At 46.0% G+C, this 19865-nt stretch overlaps 1 protein-coding gene across 9 annotated transcripts in view; it reads left to right on the top strand.

Annotated features, from left to right (window-relative positions):
- Positions 1 to 19865, top strand: part of PITPNC1 (phosphatidylinositol transfer protein cytoplasmic 1) — a 275970-nt gene that overhangs the window by 153852 nt on the left and 102253 nt on the right. For all 9 annotated transcript variants that reach the window (XM_045044220.1, XM_045044223.1, XM_019818130.3 and 6 more), the window contains 2 exons: positions 3518 to 3606; positions 4694 to 4701. In XM_045044220.1, coding sequence (XP_044900155.1) covers positions 3518 to 3606; positions 4694 to 4701 — 97 coding nt within the window. The remainder of the gene's footprint in view (positions 1 to 3517; positions 3607 to 4693; positions 4702 to 19865) is intronic.

The raw sequence follows: 19865 nt of genomic DNA, 5'->3' as shown, positions 1-19865 counted from the left end.
GAAAGTCTGTTAGTGGGATTAAAATATTTGAATATTGTATCATGGAACTTTCTGCCAATGCCTCCTGCCCCCGGCCCGGTAAATGGCTTGTAGTGAGAGGTTTTCCTTCCTAGACGAATTGAAGAATCCTATAAAGTGGCATCAGCCCTCTGTCTGAATGTTGTGGGGTGTTTTTAGGGCGTCGCTTTGGAAAAGGCAGCTTTTTCCAGTGCTTCGTATCCTGGATGAGCTGGTGGATGAAACACCTGAGCTAAAGATTCTAGAGGCTGAAGTCCTGACCACGTACAAATAGGAAAGGTCTTGGCGTGGATAGAAAATTGCTGGTGCTTTTCAGCCAGTCTCCTTCCAGGAAAGGGTTGTCGAATAGGGATGTGGTTCTTCTGGGAGGCTGTCTAAGTGACCTGGGGTCTGAGTTATGGAGGGAGGGGGCTGGGACCCCAGAGTGCCATGCCTCAGGAGCCTAATGCGTATGGGGAGGGGTTCCGCCCCCAGCGTGGACAGTGGAGAATAGGCTCTGATGCTTGTAGGGAGACCTAGGTACTTGATCTTGGTCCGAGCTAGAGAATGCCTAGCTTTCTTTGGGGGAGATTCTACAATGCTGTTCCAGTCCATTCTGTTCCAGTCCATTAACAGCCCAGGGAAGCCACCTGCCCGTGAGTAGAAGCCGTGTCTTCCTACACCACCTGCTGACACGCATCGCTCTGGGCTCTGGGGCAGAAAGGAGGGAGCCCCGGGGGGAGTTGTGCTCGTGCCCATTTCCTGCAAAGCAAGCCCGGCGCGATTTTCCCACCCTGCACGTCAACCCTGGTTGCCCTGCTGCTCCCGCGACAGAAAGGATAAATCAAAGGCAAAAGCTATAAAAACCCCCGTCAGGAAGCAGCTCGTTCCTTTCAAGCAGTGTGAACGTAAGGTAAATGAGCAGTTACTGCAGACCTGATTTTATGGGAGTGAGACGTTGTGCGGGAGAGCGGCAAGAAAAATCGCGATGCGGGGCAGAAAATGCTCCTGCCCACGCCTCCCAGCCCACCGGAGAGCGGTGGCCCTCTGTCTGACACCCCCCCAACTTCGGGGAAGCCTTGGGTCCCCCATTTGATTTGGCCCTGATGAGCCGCCCGGAGCTTTGGGTTAGGTCCGGCTGGCCACTGAAAATACATGTTTGTCTTTAAAAAAAAAAACAAAAAAAGGGGGTCCTGGACACTGTCAGAAGTAAGAGAAACAATTCGAGAAGACATGCGAGGTGCACAGTATTTTTCTGGCTCGGGTTGTCGTTTAAACTCCATGTCCGAGGGAGGTTGGGGATTTGGGGTTCTGTTAGCTTGATGGCCCCGTTTTCTTGGAATTCACAACTGCCCCGTAGTGTTATCGTCAACATGGGGGCCTTCAGGAGCTCAGAGTCTGCGTCCTCTCGGGGTCTGATGTCCGGCTAGGCCCAGAGTCCCAGACCCTTGAGCTGGAAGCCCCAGGATGGGAAAGGAACAAAATGGGGTGGGGGCCAGGGAGGTGCCTGGGGGGCTCAGTCTGTTGAGCTTCTGACTCTTAATTTCAGCTCAGGTCATGATCTCATGGTTCATGAGTTTGAGCCCTGCATCGGGCTCTGTGCTGACCGTGCAGAGCCTGCTTGGGATTCTCTCTCTCTTTCTCTCTCTCTCTCTCTCTCTCTCTCTCTCTCTCTCTCTCTCTCTTTCTCTCTCTGCCCTTCCCTTCCAAAATAAATAAATAAATAAACTTAAAAAAAAAACTAAAACAAAATGGTAGCATCCGGAAAGACACAAAGCCCCCAGGTATAGTGCTGGGGGCGGGGGCAGGGAGGTAGAATAAAATCATGCAGACATATTTAAGGAGTACAGGGTACTATATATTTAAATACAGCATTTACAGAATTCTCCGGGCCTGTACTGCTGTAGAGTTGGCCCCTGAAGGAAAACAAAGCCAAATAAAACTAAACAAAACTCAACGAGTCTTTGGTGTACAAAAGGTCTTGAGACCTGTGCCCCTGGGTTTTCTTTGTTTTGAGGATTTGTTTTCTGCTAATGGCTGCACGGGTTCCTGCTCCAGGGAAAGGCTCCATCACTGTATCCTTTCCAGTGGCTGCCTTAACAGATCCCCACACCCGGGGTGGCTTCCAGCAACGCAGATTTGTCCTGTCTCGATTCTGGAGGCCAGAAGTCTGAAATCAAGGTGTGGGCAGTGCTGACTGCCCCTGGGGGCTCCGCGGGAGAGGCTGTTCTGTGCCTCCCTTCCAGCTTCTGGTGTCTGAGGCAATCCATGGCTCGTGGCTACGTCACCCCTGTCTCCAGCTTCTGTCTTCACCTGGCTTCTCCCCCTCTGTGTATACCTGTCTCTAAATCTCCCTCTCCTTTCTCTTACGAGGACACTAGTGCCTGGAGTGAGGGCCTAGCCTAGATCCAACGGGATTCCATCTTGAGATCCTTAATTACCTACAAAAGGCCTGCTTTCACATAAGGTTGAGTTCACAGGTGCTGGCCGTTAGGACGTGGCTACATCTCTGGAGGGGACACAAGTCCCCCAACTCCAGTCACCAAGGGGCTCTATGTTTTGTTATTCTTCATATCTCTAAAATCGTTACTGTCTGTCGTTTTAGTTCGTTTTTAAAATATCGCCCTTGTGGATTGCTGAGCTGACACCCGGCCCTGACATTTGCCTCCGTCTCCCTCCCTATTCGGTCTTAAACATCCTGTCCATATGACTCCTAGGAGACCAAGGCCAGGCTGGCCAAACCCTCCCAACGGCGCACCTTCCAGGCACTGAAACCTCATGTCCTTCTAGATCAGGTCAAAGAGGACAGGCTAACAATCGTATGAGGTTCCCCATCCCCACACCCAGGCTGCCATCTGCCTCCCCACATTTTAAGAGCATATGAAGGGGCCCCTGGGTGGCTCAGTCGGTTGTGCATCCGACTTTGGCTCAGGTCCTGATCCCGTGGTTCGTGAGTTCAAGCCCTGCATGGGGCTCTCTGCTGTCAGTGTAGATCCTGCTTTGCATCCTCTGTCACCCTTCTCTCTGCCCCTCCCCCGCTTGTGCGCGCGGTCTCACTCTCTCAAAGATAAAAAATAAACATTAAAAAAAAGAGCATATGGGGTGCCTGGGTGGCGCAGTCGGTTAGGCGTCCGACTTCAGCCAGGTCACGATCTCGCGGTCCAGGAGTTCGAGCCCCGCGTCAGGCTCTGGGCTGATGGCTCAGAGCCTGGAGCCTCTTTCTGATTCTGTGTCTCCCTCTCTCTCTGCCCCTCCCCCGTTCATGCTCTGTCTCTCTCTGTCCCAAAAATAAATAAACGTTGAAAAAAAAATTTAAAAAAAAAAGAGCATATGAATATGCACAGAAAATGGTGAACTATGGTGAAAACCAGAGGGATGGGGAAGAGATGACCCGTGGAGAGAAGGGCTGTCTAGGCATGCCTCCACTTTCTCTGCCAGTTTATCCAGAAAGGTGTGGGAGCACGTGAGATTCTGGACAGACTCTTTCTAATTGTCTTTTTTTTTTTCCCTTTCCTCTTAGCAAACTGCCCAGCTGGGCTAGAGCTGTTGTTCCCAAAATATTTTACGTTACAGAGAAGGCTTGGAACTATTATCCCTACACGATTACAGGTAAGTCCGTTTTACAACCGACACGTCACCTGTAGCAAGAGAACGTAGTGCGGTAGTCAGATTTCACTGATTCAGGGTTTGTTATCCAAGCAGGGACTGTGAGAGCCCCGTAGTATCTGTCTCTTCACCATTTGCCTTCGTCCTTTGAGATCAGTGCTCTTCCTAGTGGGGGCTTGTAGGAATTGAACTAAACCATTCCAGCTTGCTTCGTAAAGTGATTTTATTAAATAGCTAGTGGAGAAGGAACGTGAAAGGTTTTGTTGTTGTTGTTGTTGTTGTTGTTGTTGTTGTTGTTGTTGGGTTTTTTTTGTTGTTTTTTTTAGTAATATGTCTAGAGTTTTCACGATCCCTATTTCTCCCTATTTCCTCAGTAGTCCCCAAGTAATTTGGGGATGTGGTTTGTAAATAAACAAGTTTGTTTACTTTGATTTGTTTTACAGCTTCTCCCAAAACGTTGACTATAATTTATGTCAAAGGTTCTATTGGGTCTCTCTGCCCCAACTACTTCCTCTGCAGTTGGATAATACGATAATTATAAGACCACTTTCCCTCTTACTTGGAATGGGATGATAATAAACTCTGTGTTGATTCTGAACTAGAAACTGTGCTCCCACATTTGGAAGGTTTGGTTCCTGTCCCTCAAACACGAAAACTCAAGACCCTACTTGAATATCATAACAGGCTCTTCTTACTGGTTATAAAAGCTGCTTTTCCACTTAAAAGATTTCCTTTGTGGTTAATGAAATGCTCCACTAAAATTATTAGTCTTTAATTCTGCTTTTATAATGCCAGCTCGCTAGTTTTTAATTAGCCACAAACCTATAGGCTAATTGAACCTTGTCTTACAGTCCTTATCTGCCCAACCACAGAAGTATCATCTGTAAGAGTTTCATGAGCAAACATGGAGATATTTATGAAAGTTCAGTTTTTGGAAGGTTTCTTTAACATATTTTTAATAATTATAATTCACCAGTGTTTGTTAGTTCTGCGGTTTTATAAGCCATGTGGTTGCATATAAGCATGGTCTAAATCATCATTTTGTCTCTTTTTTCTTTTCCCTCTTGCCCAAATGAACATCCGGGACCAGAATACACAGTAAGTGTCATTTAATCATTTTTAAATAGTCAGTTTAAGAACAGTGGAGTAATTGGAACTTCCTGTGTCTTTCTCATCGTACCACGTAATAAAAAAATAGGGGAATAATTCAAATCAGAAATATTTAAATGTAGGCTATTACATAGCTGTATGTAATGCAATAGCTCGCATGTTCTCATTTGTTCAAGAATATGAATGTTAATTTGAAATGCCTTGATATTCACCTTACATAATTAACTTTTGCTTGTATTTTTAAATGGCTTGACTGCTCTACTGGTGATCGTTCAATGTAATAGAGCAGTTGCCAGGAATGCAATATTAAAGTGATGATAATAGCTGTTGACAGAAGGCGGGGCTGATACCTAAAGGCTGTGATCTGATCACTTATTGGAGAACCTCGTAACTAGAAAGACGTTCATTCAGATTATTTTCCTCTGAGCTCTGGATTGGGCAGTCTTGATGGCTTGATGAAAATCATTTGATTTCTTCCTGCCCTAAGGGCCTCTAAAATCATTACTTAGTTAGCATTAAAAAAGGAGACCCTATAGTATCACTGTGTTACCGCGTTTTCATTTGGATCATTTTCCTCAACAACCAACAGGTCAGGTTGTCATAATAAAAGAATGGGGGCTTGCCGGGGTGGCTCAGTCAGTTGAGCATCCAACTCTCGATCCCAGCTCAGGTCTTGATCTCAGGGTCGTGAGTTCAAGCTCCGCACTGGGCTCTCTCTGGGCGTGAAGCCTACTTAAAAAAAAAAAAAAAGAAAAGAAAAGAAAAAAGAAAATGGTTAACTGAGCTATAATGGAGTTGAGTTTTTGGTCTTAATCAAAACAATCAAAGGAAAGAGACCTGGTGAGAGGGAAGTGGAGGAAAATGATTCATTGTGTCCTTGGCAAGAGCACAGTGCTTTGCACATAATGAATGCTCAATAAATAGTTATTGAATGGCAGAAGGAAGGCGAAGACAGATGGATCATCTCCTCAGGCAGAGGAGAAGGGTCACTGGCTTTGGAGTCAGGTAGCCTGAGTGTCCTCTGGCTCTGGCTTTGCCACCTTCCTGCCCAAAGTTCTTAAGCACGTGACCCCAGTTGCCAGTTCTTTAAACTTACATGACTTTATGACTATATTCTCACCTGTCCTTTGCAAAATGAAGAAAATAGTATCCAAAGTTCATAAAATTAAATTTGTTCCACTTAAAGTTTCCTTTAGGAGAACAAATCACATCCCTCATTCTTGGGTATTACAATGTCTTTCCTTGGGCCACCTGGGTGGCTCAGTCGCTTGAGCATCTGACCCTTGATCTCAGCTCAGGTCTTCAGAGCCGTGAGTTCAAGTGCAGCATTGGGCTCCATGCTGGGTATAAAGCCTATTTAAAAAAATTTAGATAGGGGCGCCTGGGTGGCTCAGTCGGTTGAGCGTCCGACTTCAGCTCAGGTCACGATGTCGCGGTCCGTGAGTTCGAGCCCTGCGTCAGGCTCTGGGCTGATGGCTCAGAGCCTGGAGCCTGCTTCCGATTCTGTGTCTCCCTCTCTCTCTGCCCCTCCCCCGTTCACGCTCTCTGTCTCAAAAATAAATAAATGTTAAAAAAAAATTAAAAAAACAATTTAGATAAAAAAAAGTTTAGATAAAAAATTTAGATAAAAAGATAATAAAATATATTTCCTTTTACGAAATGATAGGAATGTATATAGCATTTCTTCCCTAATGTCTGTGAAAAGGCAATTCTTTGGCAAAATACAAATATTACATTTTAGAAGTAAGCAGCTTAACTTCTCTGAACCAGTTTCTTCATCTCTAAAATTGGACTAAACCCTCTTCCATAGAGCCATTAATAGAAGGATTCAGTGATTTAACATGGGGATCAGAAGACTTTTTTTTTTTTTAATGATTTTATTTATTTTTGAGAGAGAGAGCGCGTGTGGGGGAGGTTCACAGAGAGAGGAGGACCAAGGATCTACAGCAGGCTCTGTGCTGTCAGCACAGAGCCCAATGTGAAGCTCGAACTCACAAACCGTGAGATCATGACCTGAGCCCAAGTTGGACGCTCAACCGACTGAGCCACCCAGGCGCCCCTAGAAGACGTTTTCTGTAAAGGGTCATATAGTAAATATTTTCTGCTTTGGGGGCCAGCTTCCGTCACTGTGAAGGCAGCCATGGACAATATGTAAAAGATGTTGGCCTGGTTGAATTTCCTCGGACAGCAGGCCCAGTTGGGTCCCAGGCTACAGTTTGCCAACCCCTGATGTATACAATGGTTAGCACGTTGCCTGTACATAGCAGGCAATTAAATGGTTCCCCACCAACACTATCCCCAGTTCCATGGCTGCTAGCAATTGAACCGCCTCTAAGAGGAATGCTTGGGTATCTTTTGAGTCTTGCTTCTGTTAACAGTTGTGCAAGTTACCTCCCTCTAAACCTCCATTTCATCATCTGTAAGCGGGGAAAATGTAGTTAACTATCTCATAAGGGCGATACGAAGATTATATTAAATAATCTAACATGAAATCTTAGCCCAGTCTTTGGTGCATGGTGAATGCTCGCTAAATGTTCAATGCTAGAAGCTGCCATCATCACAATGGAAGTCCTATGGGCGAATAAATGGGAATACATCTTGGTGCCCTTCAATGCAGACTGGGCTCCAGTTCTTAGACCGGATGGGGCTAATTGTCTAGGATATTATTTGATTTTATTGATATCTGACGTTATCCTTTTTCCTGCTTCTCCGAAAGCTTGTACATGGACTTTTTCACTTGAAATGTGATCAGTAGTTACAGGGACAAAAGAATTCATGTCCCTATAACTATGCAAAGGCAGTTATTTGCTCAGCGAGCTTTAGAATTAGGTCACCTTGACTTGACCCAAAACTCATGGCACTTATTCCCCCAGAAGCCAATGACCATACCATGAAATGTGGGGGTGATTCATGGAGAAATGAAGTCTGAAAAATGTTTGACATCACGTTCAGTTTTTAAGAATATACATTAGAGGACTTTGGTTCTGAAAACAGGATGCATCAGAATGAAGACCACAGCTCCTGACAAAGCCATTCCCATGGGGACGCACCTCCTTGGCAGCCCTCCTATGAAAAGCTTTCTGGCCAGCCCCCATTACCGTGGACTCGGTCTCCTGTGCTGACCTCTGCACAGGCCACGGCGGATTTCTCAGGGGTCGTGGCCTTTCCTTCTGTCTAGCTTCTGCCCCACGGGACTCTTGTAGGTCTTTTTTTCTTTTTTTTTTTTAACGTTTATTTATTTTTGAGGGAGAAAGAGACAGACAAAGCACGAGCAGGGGAGGGGCGGAGAGAGAGGGGAGACACAGAATCTGAAGCAGGCTCCAGGCTCCGAGCAGTCAGCACAGAGCCCTGACACGGGGTTTGAACTCATGAACCGCGAGATCACGACCTGAGCCGAAGTCGGACACTTAACTGACTGAGCCCCCAGGTGCCCCAGCTGTAGTTCTGATCACACAGCTCAGACTTTCAAAAGATCACGTTATTTTATTTCTTTTTTTTTTTTTTTTCAACGTTTATTTTTGGGACAGAGAGAGACAGAGCATGAACGGGGGAGGGGCAGAGAGAGAGGGAGACACAGAATCGGAAACAGGCTCCAGGCTCCAAGCCATCAGCCCAGAGCCTGACGCGGGGCTCGAACTCACGGACCGCGAGATCGTGACCTGGCTGAAGTCGGACGCTTTAACCGACTGCGCCACCCAGGCGCCCCTGTTATTTTATTTCTATCTGAGAAAACTTTTGGGATAAAACATAAAGAAGTTAGTTATAGTTGTATAGGCTCATACTCACCCCCTTCTGTTTGACTCGATGTATTGCTTGATCTTTTCTAGGGCCCTTATTTTTTTTATTTTTTTTTTGTCAGCTCCCCCCTAACGGTACCCCCAATCCTTGGGGTAGTTGATTAGGCCTGCTGAAACAAAGTACCACAAAATAACAGAAATTCATCTTCTCGTGGTTCTGGAAGCTTAGAAGTCTGAATCAGTGGTTGGCTGGGCCATGCTCCCTCGGAAGCCTTATAGGGGCAGAATTCTTTGCCTCTTTCCAGGTTCTGATGGCCTCAGGAGTTCCTTGACTTGTGGCTCCATAACTACAGTCTCTGCCTCCGTCTTCACATGGCATCTTCTCCCTGTGTGTGTCTGTGCCTTCACCTGGTGTCCTCCTTCCTGTGTCTCCTTTTATCAGTTCACCAGTCCTGAGGTGACTGGGTGGCCCAGTCAGTTGAGCGTCCGACTTCAGCCCAGGTCATGATCTCATGGTTCGTGGGTTCGAGCCCCACATTGGCAGAACCTGTTTGGGATTCTCTGTCTCCTTATCTCTCTGCCCTCCCCTCCTCTCAAAAATAAACATTAAAAAAAAAGAGAGAGAGAGACCAGTCCTGTGTGATTAAGGACCTGCCCTACTTCATCTTATTATAAATAATTCCATCTGTAGCAGCCTTAAATCCAAATCAGATTACATGTTGAGGAACCCAGGTTAGGACTTAAGCACATATCTGGATCGTGGGGCGGTAGGGTGGGCTGGGACACACACACACACACACACACACACACACACACACACACAATTCAACCCATAGCACCATCTTTCAGTTTTAGACCAACAATCATTTATTAAACACCGACAGTGTATAAAACATCATGCTAGTAGGTTCCATTGAGTAGCTCCTGTCCTTTGGGGAGCCACAATCTTGTGGCGGAAAAGCTAGACATTCCAGTGGCAGCCATCAGCAAGGCACAGGGTTTTCTGGAGGCAAAATGGGACAGGCCATCATTCAGCCCAGAGGGCAGGCTGACACCAGACCTGCCCACTGAGCTGGATGCGCTCTGAGTGAGGCTGATGGCAGAAATTCAGACCAGAGGGCAGAATGCATGGCACTGGGCCATCCAGGCAGACAAGCATGTGCAAGGAGCAAAGGTGAAAAAAAGAGCCTTGGTCTCTGGACCAGGGCCCGGAGCTTGGTGTACAGGTAGGAGCAGGACACGGCCATCTCTCACAGGGGACTTGATCATGAGATACGGGAGTGATAAAGTCGCCAGCTTTAGCAAGTAGAAATACAGAATGTCCTGTTGAATTTGACTTTTCAGATTAATGGCATATAGTTTTTAGTACTTCTCAAGTATTGCATGGAATATACTTCTACTGAAAGATTGCTCATCTTCTATTTTTTTTCTAACAACCCTATGGGAGGGGGGACAGCACTGGGGCAGAGCTCATGTCAGAGACTTAAGGACAAATGTCAGGTTATAAGGACAGGGGCACATTGGTGGGCCAGAAGTAAAGGAGGAGAGGGAACTGTATAACTCGGCAGCTTGTCCTAAAGTTAACGTGCCACCTTAACCCAAAGGCCAATCCAGTGGCCTGTCAGAACAACTTAAGTACTTCCTGCCTCAGGTAGGTTTGGCTCAGGAAGTGAAATGGATTAAAGGGGGCGGGGCTTGGGAAGATTAGAGGAGAGCAGATGAGTGTAGAACGGTCAATATTTCTTTCTTTTTTTTTTTTAACGTTTATTTATTTTTGAGACAGAGAGAGACAGAGCATGAACGGGGGAGGGTCAGAGAGAGGGAGACACAGAATCTGAAACAGGCTCCAGGCTCTGAGCTGTCAGCCTAGAGCCCGACGCAGGGCTCAAACTCACGGACCGCGAGATCATGACCTGAGCCGAAGTCGGCTGCCCAACCGACTGAGCCACCCAGGCGCCCCGAACTGTCAATATTTCAAGGAATATGTGTGCTAAGGGTTGTGGTTGAAGCACAGAGCGTTGTAGAAAGGCGAGAGAAATTTTGCCTGGAAGAAATAGCGAAGGTTTCCTGGAGAAGGCGGGCTTTGAGCTGGACCTTGGGAATAGTAGAAGTCCTACCTGCAGACACCCGTTGTGTCTTCGTCAGTTCAGGCTGCATAACAAAAAACACCATGCACAGGGTGGCTTCAACAACAGACATTTATTTCTCACAGCTCTGGAGGCTGGGAAAGTCCAAGATCGAGGTAGCAGCTGATTCACTTCCTGGAGAAAAAGCCCTCCTCCTACTATGGCTTCATAGAACTGGGAAAAACAGAAAGCCAGCTCTGATCTCTTCTTATGAGGGCACTTATCCCATTGTGAGGGCCCCACCCTCATGGCCTCATCTAAACCTCATCACCTCTCCAAGGCCCTACCTCCAAATGCCATCACATTGGAGGTTAAGGTTTCAAATATAAATATGGGATGGTGAGGTGTGAGGGCGGGGGGGGGGGGGGGAGTCCGGAGCATGCACACTCCAGGCCCAGTGGGTAAGTGACATTGCTGGATCCTGGAAGCTTGGAGGCCAGGTCATGGTGGCTTTGAATGTCATGGGAGGTCTGTATTTAACTCTCTACAGGAGGCCACATTGTTCCTGGCTAGTTCACTTTGATTTTCCATCCTAAACATAGCACAGGTTTTCTGTCTGCCTTCCCAGTGACTGGGGGTCTGGGTTTCTCCCTCTGGCTGCAGTGGTCATTCTGAAGTTGCCTCCCTCCCCTTGCCTCACACTCAGCCAAGTTCTCACGCTCTCTGCCCCGACAGTTCGGGAGGAAGAGCCCACTCTTCTCCCTGACTCCAGGCTCTGCTCCCTGGATTTATGACAGATGCTTTCAATTGTCTTCATCCTTTTTTCCTGTTTTAAATGCTTTTCCGTTGGCCTTTTTGTCCCCCAATCCTTTCATCCTAAATACCTCTTCTTGATGTCGTTTCAAGCCCATATTTCCTGCCTGTGCCCAAAGTTTTGCCCAGAGCAAAACTTCTCCAATGCCTGACTCTCCGCTGGGATCACCACACCCTGCCCTCCCTACCCTCCGGGGAGACACAGGGGCTCCTAATACCCTAGACCGCTCTCTGTTCTCATAGGATTAGCCCAGAGCAGTGTTCATCTATTCCTAGGATCCCCTAGGTCCTCTGACTGTCCAGCCTATTACTGAGACCTCATGCTGCCCTCATTTGTGACAAAACCCAGACAAGAGAACTTTCTATTTAGGGTCATGTAAGGCTTCAACATTATCACAGTGATCAAAACATAAAAGCTTTTTCATCACTGTGTATGACTGAGTCGTTAGGATTACGTGGAAATGCCATGTGCCCAGGAAGTGGAAAAAATATCTTCAGCTTGGTTATAGGAAAAAGTCTTAATTACACAGTAAACAAAGACTAACACGATGACAATTTTCCAGAGGACGGACTATCTATCTAGCCCGTTCTTCAAAACCTGCCGGTTCTTCTGTAGTTTGTAAAGTCACAAAGGAAGGTGCCCGAAGAGACTGGCTGCCTTCCAAAGTCACTGATTTTGTTTCTGTTGAGCTAAAAAAAGGCGACACTGGACTACGAACACAGCTCGGCCGCTGCAGTTCAGCCTTGGTCGTGATAAAGGGGAAAAAGTTTTTTCTCATTTGTACGAATTTGAAAACTGAAGCTTGCAGTAATTTGATAGTGGTGACCCAGATACACAGTTACTATATATATTTGGGGGCCATGACCATCCCACTCCACCAAAATATCTTTTTTTTTTTTTTTTTTTTTATTTATTTAAAGATTTTAGTTTTTTAAAGTAGGCTCCACACCCAAGTGCAGAACCTGAACTCACAACCCCGAGATCAGGAGCTGCCTGCTCTACCGACTGAGCCAGCCAGGCTCCCCTCCGCCAACATATCTTTCAATAAGAATTCACAGAAGAAGCAATGACAGATGGGAAGCCCCTTTGTCCTAGTGAGAATGGCTTCTGTTGCCCAAGATGCAGAGGTGGTGAGCTGTCCCGTGTTCCTCCACATTGTCGTTATTTAGTTGAAAAAGGTGGACAAGGTAAATTATAACAGACCAGGGAGAAGGAGATGACTCTTGAATGAGTAGCTCAAATGGTGTTGAGCCACAGTGAGAGATGGGGTTATTTGGGGTTGGTTCAGACCAGCCAGGGTAGAGAGTCGAGCCTGCTCACTGTTGAGAACGTGTCATGAGTCACCCGAGGTGAACTCGGGCCATCTTCCCAGCAGTGGCAAGGGAGGCTGAAGTATTTTTCTGAAAGCAACTAACGGCTCTGGATAGGAACTTTCCTTGAAATCTTAGCCTCAGTAGATCCCCGATCATTGAAAGTGCTGATGGGTGCTTGTGTGTGCAGACCGGTGATCTCCATGCCCATCAGGCTTTTCTTGAGCTTCCCATCCCCACCTTCCACTGAGTCCCAGCCAAGGGTCGTAGAAATCACTGAATTACATAACTAGGAAACAGGTGCCTGTACAGAGAAAATACACTCAACGCCTGAACGCTAGGATTAGTCTTATTCAGACGGGCATGAGAGTACAATCTGGCCATCTCAACTAAGCTAAGAGAATGATGGTCCTTAAGTGTTCCTTCTCTGGAGTCATGGAGACAAGGGTAGGGATGGGGGTTAGATAGTTAGGAAATAACTTTTATCTCCACGTCGCAATTAACCCCGAATATCCAGGGCAGAAGGTAATCATGGTGATCAAAAAGAAACAGTCTTCCAGTTGGGGGCGCAGATGAGCAAGGCAGCACTTAGCCACAGGCCGGAGGAGGACCCTCCCAGAGAAAGAAAAGAAAAAAGTCAAGGGAGACACAGGTCATGACACAGGTCATAGACCATAAATAGTCGAGAGTCAGAATAGCCAAGTTCAGAAATCTTCAGGGGTCAAGAGATTTTAGGTGGAAAGAGTCTAAAACCACTTACACCTATCATTAAATTGTGCACAGCCAGTTAGGTTGGGAAGCACTGGGTTATGCAAAGCTACAAAGCTTAAATTATTGCAGGACTTGTCAGAGGCTTCACTTTTCTGCCATACATTGTGAATCTTCACATGGGAGCTGCAGCACTTTCCACACTTATTTTCTCCTTGAGATCTTGGGTTTTGTAAGGACAGCCTTCTAAACCTTAGGGGAGCTCCAGAAACTTCTCTCAGGGTTAGAGCCATTATGCACCCATAAAGTTGGTCAGTGGATCAATTCTATTTCAGTAAATGTTGTTTTCTCTAAAATTTCAGTGAGTTAATACATTGCATAGTGATTACTGTTCCTCAAATACCAGTGGTTTGAAAGACTCCCAACAGTAAATGACCTGTGAATTTCTTTCCAAATGGTGCCGTGTGACCCCACAGCAAAGGCAGCCCTGCACGGAGATGACAGTGACTTGTTTCCATTTCGAAAATGAACTGGTCAGGGGCGCCTGGGTGGCGCAGTCGGTTAAGCGTCCGACTTCAGCCAGGTCACGATCTCGCGGTCCGTGAGTTCGAGCCCCGCGTCGGGCTCTGGGCTGATGGCTCGGAGCCTGGAGCCTGTTTCCGATTCTGTGTCTCCCTCTCTCTCTGCCCCTCCCCCGTTCATGCTCTGTCTCTCTCTGCCCCAAAAATAAATAAACGTTGAAAAAAAAATTAAAAAAAAAAAATAAAAAAAAGAAAATGAACTGGTCATATAGGGGGTGGCGGGGGACCTTATTCACAGACCTAGTCAGTTGGTGCCTGGTGACTCAGGATCCTTGGAAAAGCAGTGTTCTTTGTCTGGTGGATCCCCTTTTCCATGTCCTCTGGCTGTTCCCAAGCTGTTCCTTGTACTTCAAAGAAAATTAATTCAGCCATCTTGGGGGAGAGGGCAGGCGATAAAATGGACTTCTCTACCATAACGTTAACATTTTGAAATTGTTTGCATTTTTTTAAACACCGCTCAGAATGACTTTATATGGGTCAGTCATCAGAGAGAAAATACATGTTTCATAGAATCTTCCTTCTCTTTTGTTTTCTGTTTTCCACTTGTGGCACTGAAAAGTGGATTTCTCTTCTCTGGTTTATTAGTACCTATGGAATTGTGTTCAGTGTATGTTGGGGAGGGAAGAATAGTACAATTGCACAGATTTTGTGGGGCAGATTTCGTTGTGTAAAAATACAATAAATTGCCTATAACTATGGATATACTAAATTTGGTGATTAAAATAAAGTGAGTGCAAAATTGCCCCCGTGTTTTTGACCCTCTAACCACTGAGATAATCTCAACTATGTGATACCTAACATCTTTTCAGTTCAGAATCTCAACATTGATCTTCTTTTTAAGACTGAGTGCGATTTGTTGTTGTTGTTGTTTTAATATATTTTTAAATAAGGAATGTGCCTGGTTTGGCTCAGAGGGGTGGTTCTGACAGTTTTTAATTGAGAAGGCTTGTCATAAAGTTTGCTATGCAGCCTGTGTATTTGGGGAGTTCCTCTGAGTCTTTCCCATCTCTATTATTTACGTGTAATTCTTTTTCATTGGATGTGTTCTGCCTGTCTCTTTAAATCCCTGTCCTGCCTTCATTGTGTGTAGCTATCAGTATTCACAGGCACCTTCTGTTTATTTCTCCGTGACAGGTCCAGCTTTAGACTGTATGAGCCTGAATTTAGTTTCCCTGCTCGATTTTCGTAGAGGCGCCAGGAGCAAACCATGCCCCATTGAGAAAACATATTTTCATTCATGTCTTCGCTGCCTCTCCCTCCTGGCCTTGCTTCTCCTGCAAGATGCTGTTACTCAGCTTGTCAGAGGACGGAAGAGGCTCCTGCGATGAATGAACTAATGAATGAACAGAGAGCCTCAGTGTAGGGTGCAGGCTGCTGAGTAGCCTCGCAGAGGCTGGGGGCTGGAATACAGACAGATGTTTTCCTTCCACTCGGTCCCGTCCTCTCGTCCTCCCCCACTTCTCTTTCAGCCCCCACTGTTCTTCTTGGCCACCCTTTTCTTCCTGTGCAGCATATATTAGGGAAGTCACTCCGACTCCTCGTCATCGTTATCCTTTACATGCAATCCCTTTCTCCTTCTCTTTGCTTTAAAATTCTTCTTCTTGGGGCGCCTGGGTGGCTCAGTGGGTTAAGCGTCCGACCTCGGCCCAGGTCATGATCTCGTGGTTCGTGAGTTCGAGCCCCGCGTCGGGCTCTGTGCTGACGGCTCGGAGCCTGGAGCCTGCTTCTGATTCTGTGTCTCCCTCTCTCTCTCTCTGCCCTTGCCCCGCTCGCGCTCTGTTGCTCTCAATGTAAGAATAAACATTAAAAAAAAATAATTTAAAATTCTTCTCTTCTTCTTCCTCCTCCTCCTCCTCCTCCTCCTCCTCCTCCTCCTCCTCCTCCACCTGGGTTCCTCTTCTCAGTTTTCTGGAACTGTCATTGCAGTTTATTTTCCCAATCACCCCATTGCATTGCCACCCACCCTATCTAGGTGTAAAGTCATACATGGCCCTCGGAACCCAAGAACCCAGTGGAAGCCCGGATAGCTCCCCTTCCTTCCTGTGCACCTTTGCCTGCATGATGACTGCAATTCTGAGTAGATGGGAGGGACAGCTGGACATACGCCTTCTTGAAATTGGTGTGTGTGTATGTGAAGGATCTCTGCTTAATAGAGGAGTTTATATATGTGACTGTGTGTGTAAAACACTTTACAATTATGGGGCAAAATTTCAAATTGGGAGAGTAAAATTTCCTCATGAAGAGTAAAGGAAGGGGCGCCTGGATGGCTCAGTCGGTTGAGCATCCAACTCTTGATTTTGGCTCTGCTCATGCTCCCAGGGTCAAGGGATCAAGCCCCACGTCGGGCTACGTGCTGATCCTGGAATCTGCTTGGGATTCTCTCTCTCTCTTTCCCTCTGCCCCTCTCCTGCTCACGTGCAACCATGTGCGCTCGCTCTCTCTCACTCTCTAAAATTAATGAATTAATTCATAATTAGAAAAAACAAAGAAAAGTATTTAAAAACAGAGTAAAGGAAGTTGAGAGGTACTTTAAGATCTAGATATCTATCAGCTGCCTTTACGTACAGATTGACCACCCATAGTCTCCTAGTTTACAAACAACACAGGCTGCAGCCCCAGAGTCCAAAAAGACAGTAAATCCTAAATTCTAGACTTGATCTCACGAGCCCTGTGGCACATTCTCGTGTAGGTCTCCTGCTGGTGAAACTTGAAAACATTTGCAGATTCATTTTTATTAATGATCCCATCTCAGGCTGAAATACCCTGTATGGCCTTGGAGTACATTTAATATGATAATATAGAATACAGTACCAGAGAATCAATGTCTTCAGGGGAATTCCATTAGAGAGAAGGTCAAGTCTATAGTGAGTTTAATGTTCACGGATAGCAGGGGGACCCGTGTGCATGGAAACAGAACAAGATGGCCGGAGAGGAATGCATTGAGTTCCGGACAAAAGCTAAAAGGAAATGATCTTTTGAAAGCCTAGAAACACTTCATCTGCCCCACGCCAGCTTCTCAAGTCTTCCATTTAACAGTCTTGTCTTTGAGCCTCCTTGGAAGGTTTGTCCTCAGACGTGGAAGGATTCCGGCTGGTAACCGGCAATAAAACACTGCTCTTGAGCTCAATCGTTGGTTCTCAAACTTTGCTTGTCTTGGTCCAGGAGGTTCCATGGACATGCCTCACCAGCCACCATGTCCCTACATAATGCTTTATTTGTAGAAAGAACCCTGGTGCCCTTTAAAACACGGTGTGAACTCCAGGACTGTGTCATCCCTGAGATCCTTCCTCATCCGTGAACAAGTATGATGGATGAGATGGGGAACCACTTGAAGTAGCCATTTCCCAAACTTCCTTCACTTACACCTCCTCCATCTACTCAACCATGCTCTTTATAATATGCTCCCCTTTAGGTTAAAGTGGACTAAAATGAAGAGAATTTCTGGAATACCTCGCGATGTCCATTAGATCCCATATAGTTCCTTTGGGATCTCATTGACATATTTATTTACTTTTTTACTGCTTTGAATTTTTCATTCCTACTGAAAAAGTAGATGTTTATTGTCAAATGCAAGCATTATAAAAATGTATATCGGGGGGCGCCTGGGTGCTCCCCGGCTCAGTCGGTTGAGGGTCTGACTTCGGCTCATGTCATGATCTCGCCATTTGAGTGAGTTCGAACCCCACATCAGGCTCTGTGCTGACGGCTCAGAGCCTGGAGCCTGCTTGGGATTCTGTGTCTCCCTCTCTCTTGCCCACTCCCCACTTACACTCTGTCTCTCTCTCTTTCAAAAATAAATATTAAAAAAATTAAAACATAAAAATATAAAAATGTATATGAGGGCAGATTAAAGGGGCTTGTGATTTCTGCTGATCTCCTCCATGAGAATATTTTGGTGTCTGTTTCTCTGTTTTCTGTGCATGTTTTCTGTGCATATACTAACATGCTTTTTTTTTTTAGCATGTTTTTGTTTTCTTTTTACAAAAATGGATCATCCTATCTTAACACTTTACATTTTAATGGCTTTAGAGTTCACCGTAACGTACTTAACCAACCCTCTGTCGGTGGTCTTTGGATTGTTTCTGTGTCTTTTCTAAAAGTAGATGTTTATCGTAAAATACAACAGCAATGCGGTAATGAATGTTTTTTTTCTTTGTAATATTTTTTACACTTGAGAATTTCTGCCCTTCCTCGAGTCCTGAGCAGGGTTTTGAAAGCACTTCACAGTGGGAATCAACTTAAGCCACCATATTTAAAATCAATTTTTGAGGGGCGCCTGGGTGGCGCAGTCGGTTAAGCATCCGACTTCAGCCAGGTCACGATCTCGCGGTCCGGGAGTTCGAGTTCGCGGTCCGGGAGTTCGAGCCCCGCATCAGGCTCTGGGCTGATGGCTCAGAGCCTGGAGCCTGTTTCCGATTCTGTGTCTCCCTCTCTCTCTGCCCCTCCCCCGTTCATGCTCTGTCTCTCTCTGTCCCAAAAATAAATAAACGTTGAAAAAAAAAATAAATAAAATCAATTTTTGAAAATGATTGTATTTGAAAGGTACTAGGATATTTTGGCATTTGAAGGGATATCACTGTGAATTTCTTCGATGAATAATGACTTCCCCAGTTTATCTTTCTTTTATTTTTAACGTTTATTTATTTATTTATTTTGAGAGGGGGCGGGGAGGAGCAGAGAGAGAGAGAGGAAGAGAGAGAATCCAAAGCAGGCTCTGTGCTGACAGCACAGAGCCCAACGCAGGGCTCAATCCCACAAACTGTGAGATTGTGCCCTGCGCTGAAATCCAGAGTCGGACACTTGACCGGCTGAGCCACCCGGGCGCCCCTCAATTTACCTTTTGAGTAAACAGTTGTTTTCTCCTTCGGGCTTGTTTGAAGTAGGACACATCTATCATTTGGCAGATGTACACACACACACACGCACACACACACACATTTTCTTTGTTCTCAGGGGCCACAGGACAAACTGAAAAGCAAAGCCTCTGCCTTAGTCACCATCACTCCTGACCGAGTGCTCAACTCCACTCGAAACACTCGTGTGCTTTCCCAGTGCTCAAGAGGCAGCAGAATGTAGGGTCACAAGCACGAACTTCCTTGCCTGACAGCTTGAGCTGAGTCTCAGCCCCATCATGTAAATGTTCCGTGATTTGGGGCATATGACTTAACCTTTCCGTGCCTTTGTTTCTTATCTGTAAAATGGGGTTAATGATAGTACATCCCTCATCGAGTTGTACGAGGGTGAAGAGTTAATAACAGAATTATTATAGATCAAATACTTGGAATAATGCCATATTATGGTCATCGTTACCTCAGTGTTGGGTCATGTCTGTCTCAGCATGGGCATAAAGCATGCTGACTGTGGTTACCCTGCATCATCATTTTGACCCAAAGATATACCAAAACTTCCCAAGGTGAAGAAACACCTGGGCAGTAAGTAATAAATGTTGGAAAGGATGTAGACAACCTGGAACCCTCATATCGGGAATGTAAAATGGTGCAGTCGATTTGGAAAACCACCTGACAGTTCCTCAAAAGGTTAAACGGAGGGGTGGCTGGGTGGCTCAGTTGGTTGAGCATATGCCTTTGGCTGAGGTCATGATCTCCCAGTTCCTGGGTTCGAGCCCCACCCTGAGCTCCGCACTTACAATGCAGAGTCTGCTTGGGATTCTCTCTCTCTCTCTCTCTCTCTCTCTCTCACTCTCTCTCTCTCCCCCCATCTCTCTCCCATCTCTCTGCCCCTCCCCCACGGCACGAGTTCTCTCTCTCTCTTACTCTCTCAAAAATAAATAAATAAAGATTAAAATTTTTTAAAAAGAACTATACTGTGAGAGAGAATATGATTTTCACTTTCCTTTGTAAACTGATGTAGGGTGGGATTACTACCCTTTAGCTCATGGTTTTCATGGGTGCTGTGGGCGTCTATAGCATGACAGG

This window comes from Felis catus, chromosome E1 (genome assembly GCF_018350175.1).
Source record: "Felis catus isolate Fca126 chromosome E1, F.catus_Fca126_mat1.0, whole genome shotgun sequence".
Lineage (NCBI taxonomy): Eukaryota > Metazoa > Chordata > Mammalia > Carnivora > Felidae > Felis > Felis catus.
The sequence above is the reverse complement of the archived record's forward strand: the minus strand, read 5'-3'. Positions and strand labels throughout refer to the sequence as shown.